The following is a 15,660-nucleotide window of genomic DNA, read 5'->3' on the forward strand; positions in this document are numbered from 1 at the left end:
GCCCCCTTAATAAAAAACCCTCATACAGCCCCTCTACAATAAAATAAATTAATGTCTTAATATTTACTTAAAATATTTTACTTGTGCAATTTAAATATGACAAACTTTTAGAAGTCTAAATTAAAAATTTTAATTTTATTTTTAATTTTAATTTCTATTTATTTACTAAAAATAAATAAATAGAAATAAACATACTGTAGTGGTGTTGTTTAAGAGGAAGAATCAATTAATATCTTTTTCATAAATATGCTTTTTATGCTATTTAAAGAAATTGAATCATTTCATAATTTATGACAGACTTTCAGAAGTCTAACATATCTAAGAAAAGAATTATTCATTCATTCTGCAACCGCTTGTCCTGTGAAGGGGTACACCCTGGACAGGTCACCAGTCTATCTCAGGGCTAACACAGAGAGACAGACAACCATTCACACTCACACTCACACCTACGGCCAATTTAGAATCACCAGTTAACCTTGTGAGCATGTCTTTGGACGGTGGGAGGAAGCTGGAGTACCCGGAGAGAACCCACGCAGACACAGGAGAACATGCAAACTCCACACAAAAAAGACCCAGTCAGCCTGAATTCGAACTCAGAACCTTCTTGCTGTGAGGCATCAGTGCTAACCACCACACCACTGTGCTGCCCCAGAAAACAATTATTGAATACAAAAATCAAGAAATAAAACAAAACAATTAATGCAAACACAAAAAGGGAGATCGTGTACAGACTGAAGACAAGTGGGAACATTTTGAAAAATCTTTTCTTATCTATGTTGCAAAAGACTGTATTTTCCAGCAGGGATCAACGTGCATGCTTACTGGAGTTTCCATCAGGGAAAAAAAGGTGAGAGCTTCCCAGAGCCTGCAGGTATATTTCTGTCCGAAGTAATGTCAAGAGAACTCCTCCCCCATTCAGCACAAGTCTTCCTTGTCTTGATATCACCCTCCAGTGAACAAAAATGCAGCAGTGTTCAGTCTAAACCGGTGCAGCTCTGCAGGCTCTATTGCAGCCATCCAATAACTAAAAGTCTACTTTTTTAAGAGATAAGTTAAGTAAGACAAGACTTATTATTAAACAATTCAGTTTGACTCAACTGTGGCCTACTGAGGAGGAGTTTCTGTTTTTGTTTACACTTAAATCGGAGACAGAAGGAAGAATAAGTTCCTCAGTAGTTAAGTAACTCTGAATGTTTTCTTTTCCTTTTATGAGCGACATGTTTCTGTGTGAAATGAGGCGGTTATGTGCTCTGTTTTGTTCTGACCTTGTGTCATGGTGGAAAAACTAACAGAGATGCTGATAAAGAAACACCTGGTCAGCACACTTACAAAACCAAGTCTGACCCTTAAAAAGAGACATACACTTTCAAGTAACATCCTCACCTTCCAAAAAGTGTCTGCACTTCTTTCACTTTGTAAGAAACTGTTTTTCTGTCCAAATGTTTTTGGTTTTTTTTTTTGCCCAAACTGGTCCTCACAAAGACAGAAGAACAGAGAACACACACAGACACAGTTGATGGTCATCCCTGGTTTTATCAGGTCAGTCGGACTGTATTCACATCAATGTTAAAGTTTACTGCAGTTATTTCCCTCCTCTCACTCACCATCAGAGCTGATCTTAATACATAAAAATAATAGTCAAAAAGCCATTAATAGTCATTAAGACTTAAGACTTAGACTTAGATAGACTTTAATCATCCACAAGGAAAATTGCTTGGTCACAGTGACTTAGTTGCACATAAAAAAAAAACACTCTTGAGAACCACAAGTAAAAATAAAGAAAAAATAAAATAATATAAACAAACATTAAAATAAGTTAAAATATTTCAGCTTAATTTTTTTCTTTTTAAATCTACCGTTCGTTCAGCAAAATCCTTATGCATCTTAAATTTTCTTAATTTTACGTCTGTTTATTTTCAAGTTAAAGATGAACATCCACAGAGAGGAGCAGGTTCTTATTCTGGGTCAGAAAAAAAATATGCATCTAACGCCCTCTTTTGGTGATTCATTGTTACTTGCAAACTGAATCAGAGCAGCAGAACAGCTCATAACTGACCTTAAAATAAATCTGTTTTTATGCAGACTGAAATATACATAAAAGAAAAGAAAAACGGGTTTAAATAATGTTTCAAAAGTGAACTCAAAAGTAACAATTGAAAGTCAATGAAATGTAATGACTTCCATTCATTTGTATCAACTTTTGTTCCATGTATTCACACTTTCACTCCATATGCTCAGCATTCATATTATAGTTTTTGACTATCCATACACCAGTCATCTAGAAAATGGTAATGTAGAATTACTAACAACCCCCTATGACCATCACAGAGACCAACAAGCTGATATACGCCACAGCAACAGTGATCTTTGAGAAAAATTGGCTATAAAATTAACGCTGCTCATAAGGAGCAGTATCCTCCTTGAAGAAAAAGATTGGAGGCCAAGATCAAAGCAACACAAAAAGAACTTGGCCAGCTACCTTAATTTCCCCATGGGGATGCATAAAGCCCTATCTTATTTTATCTTATCTTATCGGAATGCAGAAGGGTGTGATCAGAAAGCAGTTACCTAAGAAGTACAACAAGCTGTCAATAATGAATACATAACTGTTTAAACCACATGCTCAACATCATACATTGAGTGTAGATCAAATCCTCTGCATTTTTTTACTTATGTGGTGAAAGTCGAGTCGACTTTGACTAGTCGATGACATCACACATAAAAACACAGTAGAAAGTAATGCAACAAACGTATGTATGTCTCTTCAGTTACCTTACCGATTCTTTATTGATCCAAAAACAATCAGTTCGAAAAATGCGGAGATGGCAAAGCAGCTGGAAATAATACAGCGGAAACACACTACTACCAAGCAGACCAATCACTGCGTCGCCGCAGAGCGTAGTTACATTTCTGGGGCAGTGCACGTCAGCTACAGCGCTAGTCTATGCAAACTGCCTATAACTCCCGTCTCTCGTGTGGTGCATGAACTGACGTCAAGGACAAAAACACACTCCAAACCACAGCAACAATATCAACAATCTAATACAACACAACAGAACTATATTAACTTATCAATACTGTGCGCTGCAGGTATGTTTTGACTATATAAATTGGCACCATCAGTAGCATTTAATCATACTTCACAGCGCGTTGTAAGACAGGATATGTAGCCGTAATAAAAAAAAAATAAAGTAGTGCAAAATCAACAATTACTCCGAAGATATGCTGGTGTATCTGGCTGGCACAGAGACAGGCAGACAGTGAAACTGTATGCTGTCCTGGACAAACCAGATCACTGGTTCGCTCGCAGTTCTTGGATGTGTTCCATGACCAAAGTCCGAGCACTCCATACACAGTGAGAACATGTGCTGGAATGAAGCAATCAGAAGGCAGAAGAGCCAGGTATGAAGTGGAATCCTTTGATGGAACTGTTCGCATACCATTACCAAGCCTCACAGAATGTAATGACATCCTGAACAACAGAGAGGATATTCTTACCCCCGAAGTGGCTCTTCATCATTTTTATCTAAGGTCATTAGCACACATGCCAGACGTTGACTCCCAAGCCTCCATCATGCTTCTCTTAGGACGGGACATTATCACGGTGCTGTGCATAAAGTCTGCAAATGGGCAAATGGCTCTCACAACCTGTCCTATGCACAGAGATTGGATCTGGGGTGGGTCATTGATGGACATGTGTGCCTAGGCAATGCCCACAAACCACTGATAATCAACACAAGGGCCTATGGAAAGACTCGAACAACAGTTGGGTGGCACCATAACCCTTCAAGAGACCATGCCCATGGCTCCCAGACAATATGCTGCAGGCACTGTGATGCCTTATGTCTCTTAAGCTTAAACTTTGAGAAAAAGCCTGAGATGAGAGACCACTTTCTCAGCTTCATGGACAAGACGCTACAGAACAACCATGCTGAGTTAGCCCCTCCCGTCTGGTTCTTACTCATGTTTGGGCTGTATGATCCAAAGAAACCAAAGAAAATTCGTGTGGTGTTTGATTGTGTCCAATACAATGGCATGTCACTAAACAATGTGCTGTTAACAGGACCTGACCTGAACAACACACTGCTTGACGTGCTGATCCAGTTCAGAAGAAATTGCTTTCTCAGCCGACATTGAACAGATGTTCTACTATTTCCTGGTAAGAGAAGAAGACCAAAAGTTCTTATGCGTTCTTTGGTTTAAAGACAATGACACCTTCAAAGCCATTGTGGATTACCACATGAGAGTCCACGTCTTTGGAAACAGCCCTTCAGCTGCAGTGGCTATTCACACAAGTCTGTTCAAGTCAGTGAGTTCCACGTCGACCCAGATGCGAAGCATTTTGTGATGCGCAACTTCTAAGTCCACCATGGGCTGAAGTCTCTGAAGCAGCTGCCAACCTGTTAAAAAAGACGCAGGATGTTCTTTCCAAGTCAAACCTGAGACTGCACAAGATAGCAGCAAACATCAAAGAGGTCATAGACGCTTTTCCATCCAGTGACCACGCCAGTGACATTGACGCTGATGCAGGTATGCCACTCCAACAAAGCCCTGGACTTGGCTGGAATCTCCAAACAGACTGTTTCCTGTTCAACGTTTCCAGCAAGTCAAAGCCCTACATCCGGCGTGGTGTCTTGTCTACCATCAATGATGGCCTTTATGACCCGCTTGGATTCATGGCACCGGTCACAGTCCATGGCAAGGCTATCCAGTGATAGCTCACTGCTGATAATGGTGAGTGGGATGCACCCTTACCTCAAGCCATGGAGGATGCCTGGCTGATATGGAGCACCTCTCTGTCTGAGCTCTCTGAGCTTTCCATTCCCAGGCACTACATGCAGGCTTCACTGTCAGCAGTAGTAAGAAGAGAACTGTGCGTCTTCTGTGAAGCATCAGTCAAGGCCATCGCTGCTGTGTGCTACCTCAAAGTCTCAGATGCTGATGGTAACAACCAAATTGGATTTCTAATGGGGAAAGCCAAGCCCCCCTGCCCTGAGTACACAGTGCCAAGACTTGAACTTTATGTGCCAGTGCTTGCTGTTGAGTTGCCGGACCTGATTTCAGCAGAACCTGCAGCTTGATGCAGTAACCTACTTCTCAGACTGCAAGGTAGTCCAGGGCTACATCTGCAATGAGACCAAACTTTTATGTCTACATCAGCAACAGGGGACAGATGAACTGTCTATAATTTATAATAATAAAATTAAGGGAAGAAAACTGGCTAAATGATCAAAATGATCAGACCAGTTTTAAAGATGGATTAAAGGAATATTATAAAATTATATGTGGGATATGTGGGCCGAATACTACAGTCAACAAGTGGCCCACATCTTGTCTGCCAGAGTCAAGACAGTGCCACCTTTGCCACATCTGGGCCATGTTCGGTTCACATGCCTTATGCCAGTGCCGACTGAACACCACCTGTGCTGGCTTCAAGCCAGATCTGGGCCAAATGTCACTGCTATGTGGGTTATATCATGTCGTGACATTAATCAACTATCACACTCTCTGGACATGTACGGACAGCTAAACTAGCGCACACTACTGTTAGCGAATAGTGATAGCATTCTGACTGTGTTACTTTCCAAAAAACAAAATAAACCAAATACACACATATTGACAATAGACCTGGAAGGTGGTATTTACCTTCACATAGTACAGAAATTAAGTGGTTCACATATGTGTTGTTATTTAATAACTAACCCGTAAAAACAGTAAAATGTGAGTCTTGTTCTCCAGCTTCTGCCTTCCGAAGACAGCAGTTTACTGATTACACCAATCCGTCTCCCAAAAAAGACATTGCCCTTGTGACACAAATTAGAACAGCAACCAAAATAAGATTTCAACACCTCCCATACAGTATTGCTGTGCCACAGTTTGTTTGTTTATTTATTTATTTTTTAAATGCGACATGTGATTGATGTGTGGTCCCATGGTGTAATGGTTAGCACTCTGGACTTTGAATCCAGTGATCCGAGTTCAAATCTCGGTGGGACCTGCTTTATACGATGATTGTGAAAAAATTGTAGTTAGACTCAGATAGCCTTCTATTCTGAAGCCATGGACTTGTTTCCTCCTTTACATACACTAAGTTTGCATCCGTTACCTTCAAAAACGTCTGCCTTTTGGGTCATTGTCTATCTGTACTGTAAAAATACCATACAATCAACTTTGTTTTATTTGGCTGAATCTGAGCAGACAGTATATCTTCAGTGTAGCTTCATAATTCATCTAGCTGCTTTTGTATTCTATCACATTATCACATAACACATGATTCCAACCTTCCCTATAGTTTGTATGTGAATTCTTACTGCTTTATCAAAATCTAAAATAATAATAAAAAATGTGTCCAGATAGACATGGACTTATCTGTCCAGACTTTCACACTGTCACACACTGCCCATCAAGTGCAAAATCACTGATTTGAATTTGGACTGGACTTTAATTTGCATTCAGGGAACAATATGAAGTTTAATGCAGTTTACCACAGTCTGTAGCTGCTCTTAGTTCATGTGCTGTTGCTCAACGTGCCTTCTGCGCACTCTCAATTGAAGGCACTTTGGAGAAATGAGACCAATATTTTCCTACATTACTGTTGATTGGCCTTTTTAGAAAACAGGGATGGGAGCACCTACATCACCTGTCTGAATTGTCTGGATTGACACAAATGTCCGGTGGTCATCATCATGTCTGATGTCCAGGAAGGTAACATCTTTGGCAAGTACTGTATTTTGTAGTTTTCTCTTTTGTTTTGTCTTTCACCATTGTCTTTATAATTGGTCCCGTGTAGTTACAACTTAATTGGTAGCAGGTACAACATTTTACAGGAAGTCTCATCCTTTAAGTTACAATAAAATCATTAAGTTGACCCAGACTATATTGAACCGATTGAGTTAGACTGGTATTGTTCCTAATTAAAAGGTCCACACACATATATTCATTCCATGTAGACTGTATTATATTTCAATAAATTTAGTGTAAAATATTTGTAATACTTGTGGATTTTGGTACTACTTTTATTTCTATTAATGATATTAATTAATAACAATGAATAATAATGATAATACACCCTAACCCTACATCATTGGACCTAGGGGTAAAAATACTAACCATAGCTATAGTAATACGAGAGAATAACTACGTTTGTTATTGATATTGGCCTTCAATAACTCTTTAAAAACATTTTGCCTATAGTAGATTTTTTTAGACTAATATATAATGTAACACATTAGGTCAAACAGCAATATAATGGGTCATCTGGCATATTAAGATAGCAATGCTGTGCTAACCGTAAATAAATCTGAGCCTGTAGGTCATCTTCAAACTTCAAATGTTATTATTGCCTGTTATTAGAAGACAAGTGTTCACCATCTGTGGTTGACCACTGTGAATCCTTGTTATAAAATCAGTGTTCTGGGCGGAATAATCTTTGAAGATGTTTGTCTGAGTCATTGGTGTAAATGTAAATGATACATAGTTCTGTATTTGTTCGAGATCATCATGCGAGGCCAAGAAAAGTGGCTGATTGTTTGGAATATACTCTTTTTGTGGGAGCAACACTCTGAAAGAGCACACCACACGGGTCATGTCAGTGCCACTAATGCCACTTAGAAAGAGTACACCAGGCCAGGGGTGGAGCAGCAATTTTAAAAGTGGGGGGGTTCTAGGGGTAGCACATGAGCACCGCAACCGCCTTTGGCCCCTGTTTCAGTCTCTTTCTAGATTTTCTTCATCAGGATATGCAAATAATATTGCATTGCCTGGACTTCCCTTCCTCGTCCTACATAAAGAACTCAATGTTAATATTCCTGAACATGGAAGTGTTGAAATATTTTATGTAAACTTAGAACAAACCTCTACAGCCTTGATTTTGATGAGGAAACATTCCTTTCTTTTGTTGTTCTTTTATCTGCTTTTGATTATTTCACATATATTTTGTTGTTCTAATCTGTTTTAACTATACTTTCATCCTAGCCTTTATCGTACTCTATATTATTGTTTTATTCCTCTTATTATTTAAGATTTTAATAGTTTTATTACATTTCATTGTCTTCATTTCTGTTCTACTTTCTGAGAGCAGTAACAGGGATGAGTTGATGTAGGGGATTTTCTTCATTGAAAAGGTTTTAAACCCCAACAAATAGCTTTAAGTTACATAAATGAACACCTATATAGCACTAATGCAAGAATATGTACTACTACAAAATTGAATTAGTGCATTTATGGAATGACAGATTTCTGTTTCCCTCCTGTCACCTAATTACATGACAACTTGAGTGGAAAAATAAGTCAATCTTCTGCTGCCTTTCTGGCATTCATAACAAAAAGAATAACGCTTGCAAAACTTTGCATTAACTTTGTTTGCCACCTGGGTTGCTTAATAGTTTCGTTATTTACAGAGAAAATTCGACATTATTAACTAGTTAAATTACCGTTTCATACCTCTGCTCTGTTCGCTGTCTGCTGCAGCGACTGACGGGTCGGCAGCTCCGTGCTAGCGTTTACTTTGCTGGGCGGCCGGGACTAGTGGGTTTGGTCAAATGACTGTGATTGGCTGGATGGCTGTCAATCAATCTAACTGTCGGGGGACTGAGGTGCGCTCCGTTTCAGTACGCTGGTACACAGCCAGGGCGGGCAAACGGTTTAATACCTTAGGAAAAAGTGGGGGGGATGAAATCAGCTTGTTGAAAAAGTGGGGGTGTTGCAACACCCCCATCCCCCACGGGTGTGACGCCCATGCACCAGCCTCACTTCCTCATGTATGTTTGGAAGATTCTTATGATTACAATAGTTAGTTTGTTGTGCTAGACTTGCATAGATGACAGTTTCACTGGCAGTGCTGCCTTTTCTTTTGTTTAAATCAAATCTTATATAATTCAATAATGAACTGATCCTATTTACTCACTGGACAGTGCACATACAAGATGTATGTAAATGTAACCTCAGCTAACTAACCTCAGCTTTGACATAACGGACTATTTTATGAGATAACTCAATAATAAACTCCATATTTGAAATATTTGTAATTGAGTTTAAAATCTTAATAAACAATAAAAGTAATAAAATTTGTTTCTCTACTACAGAGAGAGAGAGAAAAAAACAAGTTCCGTTTTCACTGTGCGCGCACCCGTGAAGTTTACGCTCTTCTAGGCGTGCACGCAGAAGTGGCAACACAGCAGCGGATCACATGACATGACAAAGCAGCTAGCTGCTTCCTGTGTAGACTGCTAGCCAAATCCCATCCAGACGGCCACCGAGACTGCGACTACTGTGTCATCCAAGATGCTGGCCCTCATTAACAGGCTTCTGGACTGGTTCAGGTCCCTCTTTTGGAAAGAGGAGATGGAGCTTACATTGGTGGGACTTCAGTACTCCGGAAAAACCACATTCGTCAATGTGATTGCAGTAAGTACCGAGCAAAGAAAGACGCACAGTCAGTGTGGGCCCAGGCTACGAATTGGTTTAATCGCCACCGCATGTATATGCTGTTTTCCTAAATAGATCAATAATAATTAAAAAATAATAATAATAGTAAGTGACACGACTGGATAGTCTTGTGCCATAAGAATAGTAAACATCACTGCGGTACTAACGATTGTAATGGTTTCAGTTGTTGTTTGTTCTAGCTGGAATGACGAAATTCTTGGTATGACTCTGCGCTTACTTATGGGACTGGTCGTATAAACGGAACTGTTAGTGCTTTGTAATAGCTGCCGATGTGTCAACATGATGGGGTATGTCGGCAACAGGCCACCACTTCATTTTGAAGACAGTCTGCCTCGTCCACGTCGAGTTGTTAGTAGAACAGGATGCACCGGAGTGGACCGGAACGACCGCAGCTGTCTGAAGTATTTGCTATAAATATAGGTTGATATGCTTGAAATTTACTTGCCTCTTTTATGCTAACCCTACATAACCGTGCCCAGTGCTGTCACGGGTTTATGTTTTCTTCCGGTTGGCCTAAACAGAGGCTAATGATATGTTATAAAGTAACTAGCTCTGTCAGTGCTGTAGCAGTTAAACCTGTTTGTTGTTACGTCTCGGCCTTGGCTGGGTGTTGGGTCAAAACATGTTGTCCAGCTCCGTTTATATCCATGTTACTGTTGTCTTAAGAAGTGGTCAAGACCTAGGCCACATTAGTTTAGGTTCCGCTTTTCTATACTCAAACAAACGCAGTTTCTCTTTGCTCTGTTGCGGTCATGTCAGGTGACACATCGGAGTAGTTTTGAACAAAGCTGCCATCTCCCACACACACACACACACACACACACACCCACACACACACCCACACACACACACACACACACACTCACACTCACAACAGGGCTGTTAGACTGGGCCCCACACATGATGAAATGCTGTTTATATATATATATATACATAGTATTCCTGTAGTTAGATTCAGGGAAGTATGCTTAAGGGATATAAATGCTAAATAATGTCAATTTAAACAATTTAACTATAGCTCAGATGTATGACTCTTCAAGCTTGTGGAATCTTACGATGTACTGGTTGGTAGCAGATAGCGTAATTATGATTGCAAGTACCTTGTTGTGCTGCATCATAATTATATTGTAATAATACAATAAAAATGCCAAGTCATAGTGGCCAGAGTTTAGCGGTTCAAAAGTAAGATGAGATGGAGGTGGAGTATGAAAAAATCTAATGAGATCTCAAATGTAGTTCGTTTGCCAAAAAGCAAAAAAATGGCATGCAGGAAGACTAAAAAAAATTAACTCCCAAACAGAAGAGCACAAGTATTGGGAAATCACCAGGAAATTGAGGGAAATTGTAAAGACTGTACAGCAATTCATCAGTGCTCTCCATGGTTCAGCCATAGAGCCAAAGCACCTCCCGACAACATTTTGATTGCTGTTAAAGCGTGGGGATTCAAGTCATCAAAGTGGATGTGACACTGGGGTTTATTGATGATTTCACTGCTGATGGAAGCAAATTGATAAGCACATGTACAGGAGTGTTATGTGTGCACAGATTAAACCAAACACACCAACACTCATTTGACCAGCTTTTAATATTCAGTAGGACACCAGTCCCTATAGACACAGCCAAACAACCAAAGAGCTTTTCAAGGTGAAGACGTGGAATATCCTCAGTTTACCTGATTTCAGAGAGTATGTTTGACAGTTACAGTTGTCCAACATAGGACTAGAGGCAGAGAGACAGAATCACCAGAGTAGATACAAAGTTTCTGCTGATGTCTATGGATCCAAGATTTTAAACTGTCATGACTTAGTCATGATTTAGTTTGACTTCATGTGAATTTTCATTATTTCTTTTGTGCCCATATACTGTGGGCACTGTTTTGCTCAAATTACAGCTGAGAAGTGTTGCTTCCATCTATTATTATATTTGATGATGAATGTGTCAGACACAGCCACAGGAATGTTTTTTTAATATATATATATTTTTTTAATTAAATCAAATCATTTCCGAATTTACTTAACCCATGCTCAGAAATGATTCACATCCACACTGCTTTTCATGTGACTTTTGTATACGAGGAAGCCATGGTGACCTTGATGATAACATACTTTTGTTGTCCACACTTGTGTTTTACAGTCAGGGCAATTCAGTGAAGATATGATTCCCACAGTAGGATTCAACATGCGGAAGGTGACTAAAGGCAATGTGACAATAAAGGTAAGCCAGAAAACAAATGTATACAGCTCGCTGTTGCACTGAAAGTCCGTCATATACTGCCTGTATTCTCTGTGGTATTTGATTTATAAAGGAAATAAACTGTTAGAGGTTTTTGTTTTGCCTCTGACCTGATGTTGTGCTTTCTTGCCTCAGATATGGGACATAGGTGGACAGCCCCGCTTCAGAAGCATGTGGGAACGCTACTGTAGAGGAGTCAATGCCATTGTGTAAGTTTGTTGACACTTGAGGGCACAGCCTGTTTTCTTTGTGTCTTGATGCTTGAAAACTTAACAAGAGTTGAACATTAACATGTAATAACATTTTTTAGATCTGTTTAAGATTGTCTTAACTCTAAGAGTCTTTTTTCCCTGTGTAGTTACATGGTGGATGCAGCAGACCGAGAGAAGATAGAAGCCTCCAGAAATGAACTGCACAACCTTTTAGACAAACCACAACTACAAGGAATTCCAGTAAGAGACAGCTTGTAATCTTTTGGACAAGAAGACTCATGATGTTGTTCAGCTTGATCATGACAATTCATTTATTATGATCCAATGACTCAATTAAAATCACAATTCGTCTTAGTCACTGCAGCTAATGGGTTGCAGTGACGTTACACTAAGTGGTCATTTCAATCCAAGCTAGGTTTTAATTTTTTTTATTTAAATGATTTGACACGATAATTGACTTGACAGTCTTGACGTGCTAAATCGATGTCCGGCTTCCTCTTTCTGTGACATGACAACCCACACAGGCAGTTTAATTTGTCTTAACAATGAGGATTCTGTAATGGCCGAGGCACGCAGTGGGGGGAGAACCTTTAAATAGTTCTGATCACACCACGATAATGCTGATACATTGCTGCGCAGGATATTGATTGGCCCTTTCTTGTTTTTCTTTCAGGTTCTAGTCCTCGGCAATAAACGAGACCTACCCAACGCACTTGATGAGAAACAGCTCATTGAAAAAATGTGAGGAATAATGTGTTGTGTGTGTGCGAGAGAGAGCGTAGTCCTGCAAAATGCCAAAGAATGTGGTGGTCAAATGCTGTATGTGAAACATTGTTCTTATTTATCTGTCAGTGGTTTCTTTATTAGATATGAAGCATCTCCCAGAAATAGCTAGTGCCTGATTAATGTCAGCTAACCTTTTCTGTTAGCTGATAGCTGTACAACAGTCACACACAATGTGTGAGTGTCCACAGACTGAAAAGATTTAGTGTCCTTATTTCTAATTCATTTCACATTCTCCTGTTTAATTGTTTTCCTTTTCAGGAACCTATCAGCCATTCAGGACCGAGAGATCTGCTGCTACTCTGTCTCCTGCAAAGAGAAAGACAACATAGGTAAATATGTGAGATGTGATTTGTAGAACAAAACCACCAGTTAGGGAAGGCTTACTTCCTGAATCTGGAAATTAGTTTAATAAAAAGGGTTTAAATTAGGGATGTCCCATCAAGTTTTTTTTTTTTTTTTTTTTTACTTGGTGATTGTGAATAATGCCTTGATTGGCCCCAATACCAATCACCCAAACCAGGTATTGAAATACATTTTGTATCGTATAAGTAACCTTAAATTATACCAGTGCTAGCAGTAAAACATGATATATCAAATGTAATTAATACACAATGAAATGGGTGAAAGTAATCATTTGAATCATGAATACAGTAAAGTCAGTAATAAAACAACAGGATTTATGATTTAAATAAGATTGAATTTGAGTCAAGAGAAGATTACTGTAGGGCTCTGCAACAAACTGAGCAAAGAGATGAGTTTACTAGGTCAGATGGAATGATGATTCTCCATCCAGATGCTCGTTTCCGGATATTTGAACCTGGCTAGAGTCATACAAATTTCATACAAATGTTTCCCCCACCTGCAGATATCACACTGCAGTGGCTCATCCAGCATTCAAAGTCACGGCGAAGCTGAAGGTGAAGCCCTGCCCTCCGCCCCCACCCCCGGTCGCAGCTCTGGCCTCAGCCCCATTACGGTCATGGGTCCTCGACAGTCGTCCCTTCCACTGCCTCTGTGAAGTAATCCAGCTCTGTCTGCTCACTACTGTCACCACCTGCACCGCCCAGTACACTACCATAGATGTGTAGCCCCTGTACAGCACTACCGCTACCCCAAATCATCTGGAGTCTTGAAAAGTCGTCTCGCTACCGTGCTTAGAAGGTGGATTGTCCATACCCATCATGCCTTATCACTCGTCATTACAGACATGCCCCGTGTACATCATGAAGGTTTTATTTGAATTGTTTCTAGGTTTCTAATGATATTGCAGTGTACTGTTCCACAGATACACTAGGATGGAGCTCCTCTAATTCCACAATCAAACATCTGTTCTGTTGCCTTTCAACATGTTGGTGTTTACGTGACATGGTGTGATTGTAGTTTTTAACAGTTATTTGCCAAATGGCCATGGTTGCTTGTGCTAATGCCTTGAATCTCTGATAAACTTTTAGCAATGTAGCCTGCATTGTATTTGCTGGCGTATGGGTAGTATCTGTTTTATGAAGTGACTTGAATCACATGTTTACATATAACATAAAGATCAATGGAAGCTAAGACTTTGAGTGGGTGTTGTGTCTGAGGCAAAAATCCTAAGCAAAGCTTCAAGTGCCTTTGGCTAAGAGAGCGTCCCAATCAGACGGTTGTTGCCCAATGCCATTTCTAACCCACTATTAAAAATAAACACTTGGTACAGACACAGCATAAATCCCTTGATTACACCTAACACCACCTCTCGACAATCTCATTTTATTTTTTGTAATCGCATAAACCCATTATGATGTCTGAGAAAAGACAGTATTGTACTAAAGATGAAGAATGAGGAATAAAGTAATGGATGGTAGGTGACTGAGAAAATGTTACACTTTGTTTGGTTGCTGGGCAATTGAATACTGTTTCACTTGTCGCCTGTGACTGTCTTGTAGCTTTGAAACGTGAGCTAACTTACTTTTGCTTGCAGCTCTCAGGTTGTTAAAGTTTTTTTGGGGGGTGTGATCGCAGCAGGGGCGTGCCCATGTGTCTGTCCCATAATCCATTTCCTTTGTTCAGGCTGGATAACAGAAAGCCAGTGTTAGTCATGATGACTGAGCTTGCAGAGGACAGTCCGGTAGTTAAGTGATAGGTTCTTGATGCCATCCATGCTTTGCCACACCCATATGTGAATCCTGATGTCTCTTTGTAAAAGCCTTAGCAGTCCGAGGACAACGCTGTCTCCTCTAAAAAACGACATATTGATTGACGGACCATTTCCTTTCAGCGACAAGACAATGACTTCTCACAGGTTTGACCACTGTATATTAGTCTGCTCTGCCAGTTATTGCCAAATGCAGTTTCAAACTAAATTTTCTTTTCTTTTGGCTATGTGAGTATCCCCTGACTAAGGTGGCTATCTCTTCTGCTCTGGAGAGCGTACGCAGGCCCACATGGCTTCTGCATTTCACTATAATATTAGAACACAAATCCATCACACTCTCCCACATTGTTGACCGTGTCTGAAGGTGATCGTTGTAATCGTTTATATCGATTGTTGGGACCACAGCAGCAGTGAGGGGCTGTATAATTGGGTGACTGTGTGGCTAATTTGGGGAAAGCTTTGTTACCTGTGTAATAATATTGGCCTATTTGCAATTTGTATGTGCATGTGCTCAACTTATTCACATTCAATTGCAGACTTTGTAAATAATAAGAAGAAGTTAGCATTTTTATTCCAACAAATGCTCCTGTAGATGTCATGCATTGTCTCCCCGTGATTGCTAATAAATTTGTTTTTATTTTTAAGGATCTCAAGTATGTCATTATATTTTTTTCTTGCTTTATTTTTTGCCACTAGATGGAAGCAGAGGACTGTGGAAAGATGTTAGGATTTTTTTTTTTTCTGAAGTTCTCTTTTGGTGCATCATGAACCTGCTTTCCTCTTCTACAGGAGGGCAGGGTTTTCTGTGCAGGTATGGAAAAGTCACTATTGGAGAGATTTATAGTTCCTCAG

The 15,660-nt window shown here is 39.8% G+C and overlaps 1 protein-coding gene across 1 annotated transcript; it reads left to right on the plus strand.

The window, feature by feature from the left end:
- The first annotated feature begins 9,187 nt into the window (after window positions 1–9,187).
- Window positions 9,188–15,455, plus strand: arl8bb (ADP-ribosylation factor-like 8Bb). The gene is made up of 7 exons (XM_084542292.1): window positions 9,188–9,405; window positions 11,581–11,661; window positions 11,815–11,888; window positions 12,038–12,131; window positions 12,565–12,632; window positions 12,936–13,006; window positions 13,543–15,455. Exons 1-7 carry the CDS (start codon window positions 9,283–9,285, stop codon window positions 13,590–13,592), a joined length of 561 nt encoding a protein of 186 aa, XP_084398418.1. The 5' UTR covers window positions 9,188–9,282; the 3' UTR covers window positions 13,593–15,455.
- The last annotated feature ends 205 nt before the right edge of the window (window positions 15,456–15,660 follow it).

The sequence above is a fragment of the Chelon labrosus genome (assembly GCF_963514085.1).
Source record: "Chelon labrosus genome assembly, chromosome: 4".
Classification (NCBI taxonomy): Eukaryota; Metazoa; Chordata; class Actinopteri; order Mugiliformes; family Mugilidae; genus Chelon; species Chelon labrosus.

What these genes read in the sequence shown, in the direction of transcription:
- arl8bb (XM_084542292.1), top strand. Translation starts at nt 9,283, where the DNA reads ATGCTGGCCCTCATTAACAGGCTTCTGGACTGGTTCAGGTCCCTCTTT. An exon ending in CACAACTACAAGGAATTCCA is followed by an intron (nt 12,132 to 12,564) that starts GTAAGAGACAGC and finishes TTTTTCTTTCAG; the next exon opens with GTTCTAGTCCTCGGCAATAA. An exon ending in CAAAGAGAAAGACAACATAG is followed by an intron (nt 13,007 to 13,542) that starts GTAAATATGTGA and finishes CCCCACCTGCAG; the next exon opens with ATATCACACTGCAGTGGCTC.